This window comes from Mobula birostris, chromosome 3, assembly GCF_030028105.1.
Source record: "Mobula birostris isolate sMobBir1 chromosome 3, sMobBir1.hap1, whole genome shotgun sequence".
Taxonomy (NCBI): domain Eukaryota; kingdom Metazoa; phylum Chordata; class Chondrichthyes; order Myliobatiformes; family Myliobatidae; genus Mobula; species Mobula birostris.
This window is the reverse complement of record NC_092372.1, coordinates 49,572,452-49,587,639: the sequence shown is the minus strand read 5'-3', so window position 1 is coordinate 49,587,639 and position 15,188 is coordinate 49,572,452. Positions and strand designations below refer to the sequence as shown.

The 15,188-nt window shown below is 39.9% G+C and overlaps 1 protein-coding gene across 2 annotated transcripts in view; it reads left to right on the top strand.

Annotated features, from left to right (window-relative positions):
• adamts6 (ADAM metallopeptidase with thrombospondin type 1 motif, 6) overlaps positions 1–15,188 on the top strand; it is a 291,316-nt gene that overhangs the window by 212,034 nt on the left and 64,094 nt on the right. For both annotated transcript variants that reach the window (XM_072252609.1, XM_072252608.1), the window contains exons 12-13: positions 1,483–1,628; positions 14,330–14,393. In XM_072252609.1, coding sequence (XP_072108710.1) covers positions 1,483–1,628; positions 14,330–14,393 — 210 coding nt within the window. The remainder of the gene's footprint in view (positions 1–1,482; positions 1,629–14,329; positions 14,394–15,188) is intronic.

Below are 15,188 nucleotides of genomic sequence, written 5' to 3'. Positions count from 1 at the left end.
GATCATTTTCAATGCTACCCAATGCCTGTTCACCAGTATACCCTTTATTTCCCATCAACCATTGTCAGCTCTCCCTTGTGGTGGAGAGTGGTGGATATATGGACTGCTCTGCCCCAGAAGGCTGTGGAGGCCAAGTCTCTGGATGCTTTCAAGAAAGAGGTGGATAGAGCTCTTAAAGATAGCGGAATCAAAGGTTATGGGGATAAGGCAGGAACTGGATACTGATTGTGGATGATCAGCCATGATCACAATGAATGGCGGTGCTGGCTCAAAGGGCCGAATGGCCTACTCCTGCACCTATTGTCTATTGTCTATTTATAATATTGAAGTCTGCTTTGTTTAGCTTTAAAGCCCTTATTTCAGTTTGAATTAAATTACTTTAAAGTTCAATGTTGATTTCTTATCTTATTATGGTCACTCACCCCTAAAGGCCCTTTTACAACTAGATTGTTAATTAACCAATTCTTCTACGTTCCACAAGTTTATCCTCTATTCTATTGCTGCTAACTTGATCTTTCTACTCTCCCATGATTGCTGTATTAAACACGTGGCATCTTTAATTTCCTGATTTATGCTATTTTCAAAATGACAACTACTATTCTGTAACTTGCACAGATGTTTTCTGCCATTTTCCATTGCTTAGCTCCACTCAAATTGGTTCTAGTGTTACATCTTGATCTATTATGCAAAGATCATTCCTCACCTGCTGTACTAATCTCATCCCTTGTTAACAGTGTTACACACATTTTCCTTTTTGCTAATCCTTTCTGAATGTTGAGTATCTTGAATATTCAGCTTTGTAGTACTTATCTTATATCATATTGCTTCTATTTGTTCTTCTGTCTGTTGAGAATAATGCCTGCATTTAGATACAGCAACTTTAACTTTGTGCTTTATCATTTACTGTATTTCACCTCTTTTTTTCTCTCTTGGCTTTGTTTCCTCTATAATATTTATTTTGCATTTTGGAGTCATAGTCATAGAAAAGTACAGCACAAAGCAGCCTTTGACCATTCTAGTCCACGCTGAACCATTTAAATTGCGTAGTCCCATTGACCTGCACCTGGACCGTAGCCCTCCATAACCCTACCATCCATTTTGTTTTTATACCTTCCACTACTTGTTTTGTTTCTTTCCTTACTGAATGCATTCTAACGTGCTTAGCACTGCAAGGCTGGTCTAAATCTTCCCTAACAGCCCTGGTGTAGAAATTAGTCCTGATTCTGCTGAGATGTAACAAGTCAAACTTGTGCAGCTTCTACCTACCCAAAAATTGTTCCAATGACTCTGAAGTCTAAAATGTTCTCTCCCGTACCAATCCGACAGCCAAAGATTCAGGCCTTTCATCTTCTTATTTCTCTACTTATTAGTGCATGGCACTGTAAGTAATAATGCAATTACTACTTTTTAACTGGAAGTAATAATAAAATTTCTACACTTGTCACTTAAAAAGCTAATTATGTGTTTTCTGGTCTCTTACAGTGGTGTTATCAAGGAGAATGTGTACCTTTTGGTTCTTGGCCTCAGAGTGTAGATGGGGGCTGGGGACCATGGTCCATATGGGGAGAATGCAGTAGGACATGTGGGGGAGGAGTCTCCTCATCTCTAAGGCACTGTGACAGTCCAGCGTAAGTAACTAAAGTAAGCCAGAGCAAAAAGACATACTTGAAAACAAACCAGTAACTTTATTTTATGTATTTGCGAGAATGTGAAATTGAAGGTTATGGTAGAGTAAGATTATATAAAAATTCTATAATTCTAAAATAAAACCAGGAAGTTATATTATTTATACCATATCTCAGGTCACAGACAACAGTTAAATTGTATGAGTTTGATAACATGTTCAATTGTCAGTATTTCTATCAATGAAGCACCTTGTAAGATAAATGTATACATTGTTCTGTGTCCCTTACTGAAATAGTGGAATATCCACTTATTATCTAATAATATATTCATTTTTAAATATCTGTACATTCATATGAACAATCTTTTGTTTAACTGAAAAGGTGATACTTATCTATTTTAATCTCCAGTAAAAAATCTTGATACATCAGCAAAAAAAAAATAGTTATGCCTATGTCATAAGTTCTCTGTTGTTTCATATGCTATGACATACTGTACAAATTTTGATTTGGGGCACCAGCCACTTGGCCATGGTGAAGGACAAGCAACAGTTTCAATGTTTGGTCTCATTTGTATTAAACTATTGACCTAATGTGCCTCACTAAAGAAAGAGTCACCTCTAAAATTTGTGCTTGGTAACAGGGTTAGTGTTCACTATTAACTTAAATCATTGCAAATCAACTTCATTTTCCTCTGTTTGCTGCATATCTTGACACATGCAACAAAAGTTTATATCTTGATCTTAAATACAAGTGATTCTGCAGATGCTGGGAAAATGCTGGAGGAACTCATCATGTCAAGCAGCATCTAAGCAAAGGAATAAAGAGTCAATGTTTTAGGCTGAGACCATTCATTGGGACGCCTAATCCTGATCAGATCTTGATGAAGGGTCTCGGCCTGAAAGGTTGACTCTTCATTCTTTTCCATGGATGCTGCCTGACCTACTGAGTTCCTCCAGTATTTTATATGAGTGTTACAGCATATATTTTTTCTCATCATTTAGAAAAGTTCAGTTGACCTAACACTGGGAACTTATTTTTAGACTGAGCACCAGATTTCACAATCCTCAATTTTTTTCTTGTACATGAATAACTTAGTTTTTATATTATGTATATGCTTCTTAGTCTGACTTCTCCCACTTGTAGAAATAGGTGTTTATGTCTACCCTTACATATCCATTGATGATTTGGTTTATTCTTAATCCAATAAATCTGAGGATGCAAGCCAAGTTGATCTCATAATTTAAACTTTAAACCATTTTGATAAATGTTCAGCCCAAAATAGCTGCAAGGCAAGTGTGAGGAGAGGGTGCCAGGTCAACAGTAGACCATAAGTAATGCTGTAGGCTCCAAAACAAACTTCTGCTTTTCTTTGTTCCAAAGCAAACTTACTGTTATTTGGCATCCATGAGAACCGATCAGAGTATGTACCCTCTCACTGCCACAAATCAAATGTCGCACTCTTTCTAGGGTCTATCACTTAAAATAATTGGGTTCATGAAAGTGGCCCTCTCTGGTGTTAGACATTTCTGAAATGTTTTGTAATATTGTTTGAATTAACTGGGTGGAACGGTAGGGTTAACGCTACCAATGATATTTATTATCAATTATCACCCGTTAGCACTATTTGCAGCAAATTAAAGTTTCCTCAATGAGTCATGACAAGCATGGAACACTGCTGTCAACACAAAGAAATCTTTTGTTCTCAAAGGAAATAAATCTTCAGTTCTCTTTTTCCATAAATGTAGAACAGATCTGGCCTCAATTAATGTTTCTTATTAGTGACTAGGATATAGAGAGAAATCTCTGATTTAAAAGAAGCAAATCACAGAATCTGATGGAACATATACAAGGACCTTACCAGAAAATGTAAAAAGTGATTAATAGTGCAAAAAGTTATGAGTTAGATGTATATTAGTGTTCTCCTATCTCAATAAACTTGGAGAAGTGGTAAGGATGGTGCTCCTGGACAAAGAGTTATGAAACTTCACCCATTATATTTTAGCATGCCATTCAGAGTAGACACACATCTGGACACTGGTAAATCTAATTTCAATCTCTAAATAGGTATCCCTTGTTAACCTAGGTAAGTACATGGCAGCTATATCAACATTCTTGCCTGTGAAATATTTGACTTTTTAACTAAAGACAAAATTGTTAGATATCACGATGAAGTATTAAGGGAAATTGTGTTTAACAATTAAGAATACTTTGAGGAAAAGATGGGTATGGTGGAATGCAGTGGACTTGGCGTACTTGAATATTCAGTATTCTATGACAAGATAACACATATTTCATTCAGCATGAAGTTATGAAGGATTCAGAGAAACTTGTAGGCAGGGTGAACTATAAATCTTGATCGTGTCTAAGTAGATAATTTAGGTTTGAGAGGGTATATAATGGATGATCAATATTGCATGCTTTATATTTGATACAAATTAGGAATTTTTTTGAGTCTTCTTGGCAATCCCAATGTTTTAGAAAAACATTCCGCAGCCCAGCCTTTCTATAGCCATAACCCATATGTGGAGATCTTTAAAACAGACTAATTGGATGCTTAAATCAGGCTATGAATGATGTCAACAAAAACAACAAAATTTTATCTGGGTGGAGGCAGTTCACTCTGGTCAGTATCATCTGGGGGCTGAGTGCTATAGAAGGAACAGGGCTCTCCTAGGTTCGAGATAAACATCTTAAGTCACTACCAGCCTTGTTTAATACTGCAGTGGCCAAAGAATCCCATTTTCCACGTACAGATCATTGTGCTATTTCAACTCAGGCTGTTCTTCAATGGATCCAGCAGCATGGAGATCTGTACTGAACCCATTGTGGTGATCATATACCGTGTTTTGCTTTCTATGGAAAATGGCTGAGTAATCAGAGGTGTAAGGAAACTATGATGTTGCAGTAATAATAGTTTGTTCAATATTTGAACAAATCAAAAACTGTATTACACTGGCTTTTTCAGCACTATATGGTGGAATATTATTGCTTTTCAGAATTTACTGCAGAAATTGCACTACACGCTTCTCATAAAGATTGGCACTTGTGCAAATAAAGCATTTTTTCTGTGGTGCAAACATGTAAAAAAATTCTTGAGTGGTGTTTCTTTGGAGCATGGCAGGGAGAAATTAGCCTCTGATCCAAATAAATCTAGTTGTTAGTTAGTCACAAGAGAACTGAGTTGTTATGGTATTTTTTGCTATGCAGCTGCAAATCTAAGATGTTCAGACTTCAGAAGTCTGTTGCTGCAATAGAACAGTCTGGACAGTGATTGCCAAACCTCAGCCTTAGATACTTTGCATGATATCTGTACCACTCTACACGCCTGAGAACCCTGAGGAAGGAACACAGGATGGCTTTTTAGTGCAGGCACTAATATGATGCTCTATTGCATAAGCAAGTACCCACATACCCTATAGAGGTGTATAAGATGATAAGAGGCGTAGAGTGGACAGCTAGTGCCTTTTCCTCAGGTGGCAATGCCTAATAGAAGAAGATAACTTTTTAAGGTGAGTGGAGGAAAGTTTAGGGGAGATATTTTGCATGGCACAGTCCTGAGGAGACACTGAATGGCTTGGTGGGAGAGAAAGTAAAAGAGGTGAGGTGGGGCAGTTGGCACCATTTTTGTGCACCGCATTCCTGAGAAGACACCAGATTGCTTGGAGGGAGAGAGAGGTTACAAGGAGCAAGTGGGGTTAGCCAGCACATTTTCTGTGCCACAGTCCCGAGGAGACATTGGATTGTGCATAATTAGGCACTTGGCAAGGACCAATAAAAGAAAAGTTAAATTTAATTGGAGTGGCTATTGTGTGAGTGGGCAGTGTTGGGGTGGGGGATTGGAGGCTTTGGCGAGGAGAATCTAGAGGTAGGTAGATTTTTGCTTATTATTTATTCTTTCTTTATTTCTTATTGCACATTTAAAGCAGTGAAGATTCCAGACAGGATACTGGAATGTTTCTCTTACGGAATGTGGGAAAGAATGAAGACCTCCAATTTCCTTGATGACTACACCTGCAAGAAGTGCATCCAGCTACAGCTTCTAATAGACTGTGTTAAGGACTTGGAGCTGGAACTGGATTATTCAGGAGGCTAAGGGTTTGATAGACAGGACATACAGGGAGATAGTTAAACCCAAGGTGCAGGACACGTGTGACTGGGTGACAGGAGGGGGAAAGAAGACAGGCAGCTAGTGCAGAATACCCTTGTGACTGTTCCACTCAGCAACAGTTTTGGATACTGTTGGGGAAATAGCAGAGGAAAGCCATAGCGATTGGGTCTCTGGCACTGAGTTTGGTTCTATGGCTCAGAAGGAAAGTGGGGAGAAATGCGAGCTGAAATGATAAGGGATCCAGTGGTGTGCGGAACTGAATAGAGGTTCTATGGGCAAGAATGAGATTCCAGGATGTTTTTTTTTTTGCCAGGGTCAGGGACATCTCAGAGTCCACAGCATTCTTAAGAGGGAGAGCAAGCAGTGAGAGGTCGTGGTCCAGGGTTGTGATCTCAGGATTTTTACATGTGCCATGTGCTAGTGAGAACAGAAATAGGAAGATCATACAGTTTGACACAGGGCTAAGGAGATGGTGTAGGAGAGATTTTTGGATCATTGAGCTCTCTTTCAGTGAAGTTGGGACCTGTACAGAAAGGATGGTATGTATCTGAACTGGAGGGGGAGTAATATTCTGGCAGGAAGGTTTGCTGGTACTGCACAGAGGAAGGGGGGTTAAATTAGAGTTGCAGTGGATGGGAAATAGAGCTTCAGAACAGATAGTGGAGAGGTTCTGGAGAAAGATGGCGTTAAGCCTACATACAAAGTCAGGAATCAATAGGTCAAGCATTGTGGGACTAATGTTCTGAGCTGTATATATTTCAATGCAAGCAAGTCTGTAGGAAAAGCAGATGAGGTTAGGGCATAGATCAGCATATGCAATTTAAAACATTGTAGCCATTAGTGAGATTTGGATGAGGAGGGGCAGGACTGGCAGCTCAGTGTTCTGGGGTTCCACTGTTTTAGATGTGATAGAGCAGGAGGGATTAAAGGGGAGGGGATGATGTTACCAGTCGAGGAAAATAAAATGGCAGTGTTCATTCAGGGCAGACTGGAGAACTCTAGAGAGGTTTTATGGGTAGAACTGAGGAATAAGAATGCTATAACTGCATTAAAGAAGCTATGCTACAGACTACCCAACAGTCCACAGAATTTAGAGGAGCACATTTGTAGAAAGATCACAGACTGTTGCAAGAAACACAAGGTTGTGACAGGTGATTTTAACTTTCCACATATTGACTGGGAGTTCCATACTGTGAAAGGACCAGATAGGATAGAGTTTGTGAAATGTGTTTAGGTAACTTTCCTTAATCAGTACATAGAAGTCCCAACTAGAGAGAGTGTGGTCTAGAACTCCTATTAGGGAATGTGACAGGGCTGGTGACAGAAGTTTGTGTAGGGGAACAGTTCGCATCTCGTGATCATAATGCCATTAGTTTCAAGGTAATTATGGAAAAGGATAGGCCTGGTCTTCGGGTCGAGATTCTAAATTGGAGAAAAGGCCAATTTTTATGGTATCAGAAAGGATCTGGCAAGTGTGAATTGGGAGAGGTGCTATTCTGGCAAAGGTGTACTTGGTAAGTGGGAGACCTTCAAAAGTGAAATTTTGAAAGTAGAGAATATGTATGTTCCTGTCAGGATAGAAGACAAGGATAATGTATAGGGAAGGAACCTTGGTTTTCAAGAGATATTGAGGACCTGGGTAAGAAAAAGAAGGAGATGCATAGCAGGTACAGGTAGGCAGGAATAAATGAGGTACTTAGGGCATTAAAGGATCTGCAAGAGAATATTAAGAAGGATATCAGAAGAGTTAAAAGAAGGCAGGAGGTTTCTCTAGCAGACAGGGTGAAGGAGAAACCTAAAGGCTTCTACAGATATATTAAGAACAATAGGATACAAAGGGACAAAAGTGGTCGCCTGGAAGATCAGAGTAGTCATCTATGTGTGGAGCAAAACAGATGGGGAAGGTCTTAAATTAGCCATGAATAAGCCAGGAAATTATAGGCTGGTGAGCCTGACATCAGCAGTGGGTAAGTTATTGGAAGGTTTGGGAAGGTACCAGATATAGAAGTATTTGAATATACAGGGACGATTAGAGATGGTCAACGTGACTTTGTGCATGGTAAATCTTATCTAACCAATATTATAGAGTTTCTTAAGGAAGTTACCAGAAAAGTTGACGAAAGCAAAGCAGTGGATGTTGTTTACATTGACTTTAGCCTTTGACAAGGTCCCGCGTGGGAGTTTGGTCAAGAAGGTTCAGTCGCTTGGTTTTCAAGATGAGATAGCAAATGGGATTAGGTATTGGCCTTGCAGAAGAAGCCAGAGACATGTGACTTGTGAGGCTTGTGACTAGTGGTGTGCCACAGGGATCGGTGTTGGGTCCATTGTTGTTTGTCATTACAGTATATCAATGATGTGGATGATAATGTGGTAAACTGTATCAGCAAATTCATGGGTGACACCAAGGTTGGGGGTGTAGTGAAGAGCGAGGAAGACTATCAAGTTTTACAGCGGAATCTGGACCAGCTGGTGAAATGGGCTTAAAATGGCAGATCGAATTTAATGCATTTTTGGAGGACTAACCAGAGTAGGTGGTAGGGTACTGAGGTGTGCGGAGGAACAGAGTGACATGGGAATACATATCCATAATTCCTTTAATGTGGCGACACAGGCAGTTAGGGTCATAAAGAAAACTTCTGGCACATTGGCCTTCATAAATCAAAGTACTGAGTACAGAAGTTGGAATATCATGTTCAAATTGTATAAAACATTGGTAAGGCTTTATTTGGAGTGTTGTGTCCAGTTTTCGTCACCTAACTACATGAAAGATGTAAATAAGATTGAAGGAGTGTAGAGAAAATTTACAAGCATGTTGCCAGGAATTGAAGACTTGAGTTATAGAGAAAGGCTGAATAGGTTAGGATTTTATTCCATGGAACATAGAAGATGGAGGGGAGATGTGATAGACTTATACACAAATATGAGGGGTATAGATAGGGTAAATGCAAGCAGGCTCTTTCCAGTGAGGTCAGCTGAGACTGGAACTAGAGGTCATGGGTTAAGGGTGAAAGATGAAATGTTTAAGTGGAACGTGAGGGGGAACTACTTCACTCAGAACATGGTGAGAATGTGGAACGAGCTGCCAGTGCAAATGGTGGATGTGGTTTGATTTCAGCATTTAAGAGAAACTTGGATATGTACATGGATGGCAGGGGTATGGAGGGCTATGGTCTGGGTGCTGGTCAATGGGAGTAGACAGATTAATGGTTTGCCACAGACTAAATGGGACCAAAGAGCCTCTTCCTGTGTGGTAGTGTTCTATGACTCTGTATGAGGTAGGTTGTTTATACAGAAAGTGGTATGTGCCTGGAATTCACAGCCAGGGTTAGTGGTTGAGGCTGATACATTGAGGATATTTAAGATAATCTTGGACAGGCATATGGCTGAAAGAAAAGTGGGGGGTTATGGGCTGCTTAGGAGGAAATGGTTAGATTGATTAACAGGTCACAATGTCATAGGCTGAAGGGCCCACATTGTGCTATATTGTTATATGTCTTCCTTGGCCATTTATCAAGGAGCAAAGTTGCTGGAGGCTCAGATTTTCCCAGTTATTTGTGACAGAGATCTGTAACCTCTGCAGCAACAATTTCAACTGTGTATCTTTCCCCTGCTCACTGAAGTCAAAAGTCACTGTCACTTTAACATCCTAGCCTTTAATTTATTCCAGGCAGGCCACACCGGTTGACCTATTGCACATCTTGCTCTCTATAGTTCAAGTCCAAGTTCAAGTTTAATTGTCATTCAACCACACTTAGGAATAAAGCCAAACAAAGCAGCAATCCTCTGAGGCCAAGGTGTAATACCGATGCCGAAGAAGAACTTGCTAATTTGTCTCAATGGCTATTGCCCAGTAGCACAGTGATGAAGTGTTTCGAGAGGTTGATGATGAAACACATGAATTCATGCCTGAGAAGTAACTTGGATCCACTCCAATTTGCCTAATAGCACAATAAGTCCACAGTAGAAGCCATTTTATTCGCTCTTCACTCAACCCTGGAGCATTTGGACAACAAATATGCATGCATCAGGACGCCATTTATTGACTACAGCTCAGCACTCAATACTATCATTACCTCAATATTAATCAATGAGCTTCAAAACCTTGGCCTCAGTTCCTCCTTGTGCAATTGAATCATTGATTTCCTCACTTGTAGACCCCAGTCAGTTCAGATTAGCAGAACATCGCCACAATCTCCATCGACACAGGTGCACCACAAGTTAGCCCCCTCCAATGCCATATTTAAGTTTGTTGATGACAGCACTGTCATAGGTGCTGATGAATCAGCACATAGGAGGGAGATTGAAAATCTGGCTCAGTGGTCCCATGACAACAACCTCTTACTCAATGTCAGCGAGGCCAAGGAGTTGGTTATTGACTTCAGGAGGAGGAAACCAGAAGTCCATGAGTCAGTCTTCATTTGGAGATCAGTAGCGGAGAGAGCAGCAACTTTAAATTCCTCGGTGTTATCATTTCAGTGGACCTGTCCTAGGCCCAGCGTGTAAGTGCAATTCTGAAGAAAGTGTGGCAGCGCCTCTACTTCCTTAGAACTTTGCGAAGATTTGGCATAACATCTAAAACTTTGACAAACTTATATAGATGTGTGGTGGAGAGTATATTGACTGGCTGCAGCACTGCCTGGAATGAAAGCACCAATGCCCTGGAACCTATTAAACCTATTAAAAGTAGTGAATAGGGCCCAGTGCATCACAAGTAAATCCCTCCCCACCATTGAGCATATCTGCACGGAGCATTGTTGCAGGAAAGCAGCATTTTCAGGCACCCCTACTACCTAGGTCATGCCCTCTTCTCACTGCTGCCATCAAGTAGAATTTAAAGGAATCTCAGAACTAACACCCCCAGGTTCAGGAACAGTTATTACCCTTAACCATCTGGCTCTTGAACGAGAGGGGATAGCTCCACTGAACATCATTTGCCCTATCACTGAACAGTTTCCACATCCTATGGACCCACTTTCAAGGACTCTCCATCTCACGTTCTTGATATTTATTTCTTATTTATTTATTATTATTATGTTTTTATTTTTTTTCTCAACTCAAGCTGGTAAAACCTGAGGTACAGGCATAGCGTAGCACACTCATTTCTCAATTGCTATGAACTTTTGGGCTATTCTAATGGTGTTTAGTATTGTGACTTTATGGACATTTACCTAAATATTGCTGTGTAGCCCTAATTGTTTAATGCTTTTGTGTAGTGATCTTGGGATGATGCCAGTTGTGGATATTACTATGGGGACAATGTGTATCTTGTTCATGTTCCATAGTCTTTCAATTTCCTCTTTGAATTCAGCATATTCTGATGTTTTTTCCCTTATTGATTTCTGTATGTTATGTGTGTATGGAATGGCTATATCTATCAAGTACATTGTTCTTGCTTGTTTATCTTGTAATATTATATCTAGATGGTTATTACAGACTGTCCTATCTGTAATAATAGATCAGTCGTAATGTAATTTGTAGGACTCTTGGCTCTAAAACTAGATCAGGCTTGCATTTATAGTAAGGTACAGTTTCTTTTATGAGTCTGTATTTTAAAGCAAGATTTTGGTGAATGATGTTTGCCACTTGATTGTGTCTGTGTAAGTAATTATATTTAATTAAACTGCTGCAAAATCATGTAATATATTGGATTGTTTCTGGTTTCTCTTGTCATTTTCTGCATTTATCGTCTTGAATTTGTTGGTCTTTTATTATATATTTTGATTATTTTCACCACTTGGTCCTCTATTGCCACAAGGAACCCCTCTGTTTTTGGGAGGAGATCTCCAACTCTGAGCCAGACATTACTATTATTATTATTTCTTTTTTTCCCTTTCCTTTTGTATTTGCAGTTTTTTTTGCACACCGGTTGTATGCCTTGTTGGTGCGGTCTTGAATTGATCCTATTATAGTCATGGATGTATTCAGTATACCCACAAGGAAATAAATCTCAGGATTGTATATGTGACATATACAGTATGTGCTTTGATAATAAATGTACTTTGAACTTTTAACAGTACACAGTGCCAACAGTCGCACACAGCATATATAATTATGAGAGCAAAAACATACAGTTTCAAAAAACAGTTACTAAATACGTTTGTAGAATAATAATGTAGCCCAAGTCCATGAGTGTCATGGCCTGTAGATTGTTGGTGCATAAGTGTTGTCCTGGAACCATGTTTCTGCAGGAACAAGCCGCAACGGTTTCTCATTTCATGCAAGTGCAGCCACAAATAAAGGCATTCTGGCTTGTTTTCCTGGGAGCAAACACTGGAGACCAGCACAGATGGGAGGGACCAGCCCCTAACCGTACATGGAATCCAGTAGCAAACAGCTAGATCTAGTGTCTCTTTTGCCTGCCACTGTAACAAGTAATTCCAAGGCAAGAAGACCTTGCTCGCACAACAACCTAGGCAATGCAGCTCCCCTACAACCAGTCTGGCAATAAGCCAGTGACTCGGACTCATAGTATACTACATTACCAATGTCCAACAGGTTCTTGTGATCACAAGAAAAACATTCAGAACAGTCATTTCCATTGTTTGTTGGATCGCACACTGCCTGGGTGGCTGAAGCAGACTGCAATATGGTGCACAAAAAATCTAGCTCCATAGCTATCCAACATATCGCTGGTGGGGTAGACCTGCCATACTTGATATTCTTAATATCCAGCAGTGCCTTGTGATTGTAAAAAATTGACATAAAGGGCAAACCATTGCAATTTTCTTTAGAGAGGCTGCTGCAGCCGAGCATGCCACTATCGTACCGTGCAATGTGGCAAAGGTCGCTGATACCCTGTATCCAGTGAAAAGAATCTTTCTCTATTTTTCCTCCTCCAGAGAATGTGAGACTTAGAGCACACATGGTTTTGCCAGGATTACATTCATAGTCAGTTTCAGATATCAAAGGAGCTTACATAACTCCTCATTGTCTTTCTTGCCTGCCTCATTTCATGGGCAGCACAGCCCCCAGGGCTGTCACTTGGGAGAGTTGGGTTCTCCCTTCCTTTCTTGATGTGTGACAGTAGTTCTTCTTCAGTCACTGTCACTGAGAAGCCACTGCAAGTTTACTAGTGTACAACTTGTGAAGGTTTAATTATGCAGTCACAGTCTTTAGTTATCATTGGCAAGGGCTCTTGCTGAGCACAATGGTGACTCTCCCCTTAACTCCATGAGACTTCACATGCTGAAGCTATCAGAAGGTGGCATTCTTTTCTGCAGAGAAGTGCTCCCAAAAGTTCACAACAAGCAGTTCCTTGCTGTTGCTGAATGCAGGTCTTTGTGTAACTGCACATGTGTGTGTGCATGTGACTTGTGTAATTGTGTCCCCACTTTTATCTTGGTGTGAGCTTAAGGGGATGTGTGTAGCTGTGTGCCTGTTTGTGTCTGAGTGTACATCCATCTCTCTGTGTGAAGGGAGTGTGTGACGATGTGCCTGCCTCTATCCAAGTGGGGAGGTGTGTAAGGGAATATGCCCCCCCCACCCCGTCTCTGAATTTGGGGCCTTTGTGCCCAGCCTTCTTATGAGTATTGGAAGGTGCGTGGGGATTGTGCCTACCTGTGTCTGAGTATGTGGTGATAATAACTGGGGGTATGTCTGCTTCAGTGTGTATGTGTGGATCGTGAGATACCTCCTGATCCCTGAATGCAAGCTGGAGGGATGTGCATGTGCCTGCCTTTGTCTTTATAGAGTGGATGCTAGGTGAATGTGAGCTGAAGCTGAAGTCAGCTTATTTGAGATGTGATTTGAAATGAAAGTGGTCACCTTGATATACCTTTAAACGTCTCTCTATAGTTCAGTGTATCCACTTTGTACCATACCTGTGCCTGTTTCATTTAGTTTCCTGGCACGAAGTACATCCATCGACAACAGTTATGCTTCCTCCCCTTTTTATCTCTATCTCTATCTATCTATCTCTCCCTCTCTCCCTCACTTTCTCAAGTCTCACTCCCAGCAGCAGTGATGTGGCTTTGTGAAGAGGGACTTGAGTCCTGATGTATTTCCTGCACAACTAAATACCAGTAGTTGCATTAACATTGTAGCAAAGTATCAGGATCCATACTGTCTCCCTTTTACTAGCATAACCTAGTAAAAACACTAGGATTGTGAGCTGAACTTCAGTCCCATTGCACTGCCACAAATAGGTTTGGGAGAACTGTACAATGGTTTATTAGTGCTCTTGTCATAGCAGAAGAATTTTTAGGCATAATTATATAGATGGTGTATGTAGTTTTGATCTATATGGAAAACCATGGTCACCAAAGTCCGCATCGGATATGGTACCTAGACAGACAGACAGGTGTATGTAGAACATTCCAAGAGATCTTAATGAAACATTTCCAATGGCTATTTTGCAAAAGTAATTTCTACTTAGCAGTATTCAGTTGATATTTTAAATTCTGTTCCCACAATGATCATTTTGCTTCTGTCACAAAGGTGAAAAAACATCCTTTCATTTTCAGTATTTCATTAAATTGATTGCTTTGCTAATTTTATTCTAAGGTCATCTTAAGTTTCTATTTTGTTGGCCTTTCAATGCTGTGTAGGAAAATAGAGTACCATTTCACTAATAGTTTCTTTTAAAATTGTAAAATAGGCCTTCTGGTGGAGGAAAGTACTGCCTTGGAGAAAGAAAGCGATATCGCTCTTGTAACACTGATGTAAGTAGAGCCTTTATCATTTGCTTGCAATTATAATGGATAGAAATGTAAACTTTTATTTGTGCAATTATTGAACCAATGACCCCCCCCCCAGTAAGTAACTGTTGATCTAGGTTAAATACAGAATTCTGTGGAGGTATACAGTGTATCCATCTAGTCATAACTTACACCTGAAAGATTTATTAACTTATAGGCCAATGTTTTTATATTTTGGTTATTTAAATTGTTCACCAAAGACCCAGCCCTAAAAGCCAGCCAGCTGCGACCTTACATGAGACAGCCTGTTCCTGCACTTCATGATAACCAGTCTGTTGTGGATTCCTTCACTGAAAAATAATAATACAACCAGAAACTTTTATAACTTTATTCCAATGAGAATTGCTAACTAGACTGTAAAAATTCAAAATATGGTTGAAATATTGAGAATACTTGAAAGGTTTTTGGAGAGTCAATTTGAAATTTGTTATTTGTGCTTTGTGATTTGGGGCAAGGTAATAATGCAGGCAACAATATTTACTGGACTGTAAGATTCTACCATAAAACAACACAGCTTTCTTCATTTCTCTTTTCTCCCCTACAATCTTGTTTTTAATGTTCTCTAAACCCTTTCAAACATTTAAATTGTCACTCTATTGTTAATCCATAATACATCCGTAGCTTAGCCGCAGATATGTAATTTAAGGAGAGTAAAACAATTTTGAGCTTCCCTGAAAATGCTTAAGGCTAGTTCAAAAAGGAATTGAAATGCCTCAGATAATTTGAGTCCGGAACTTGAACAATGTTAGAGAACATTTT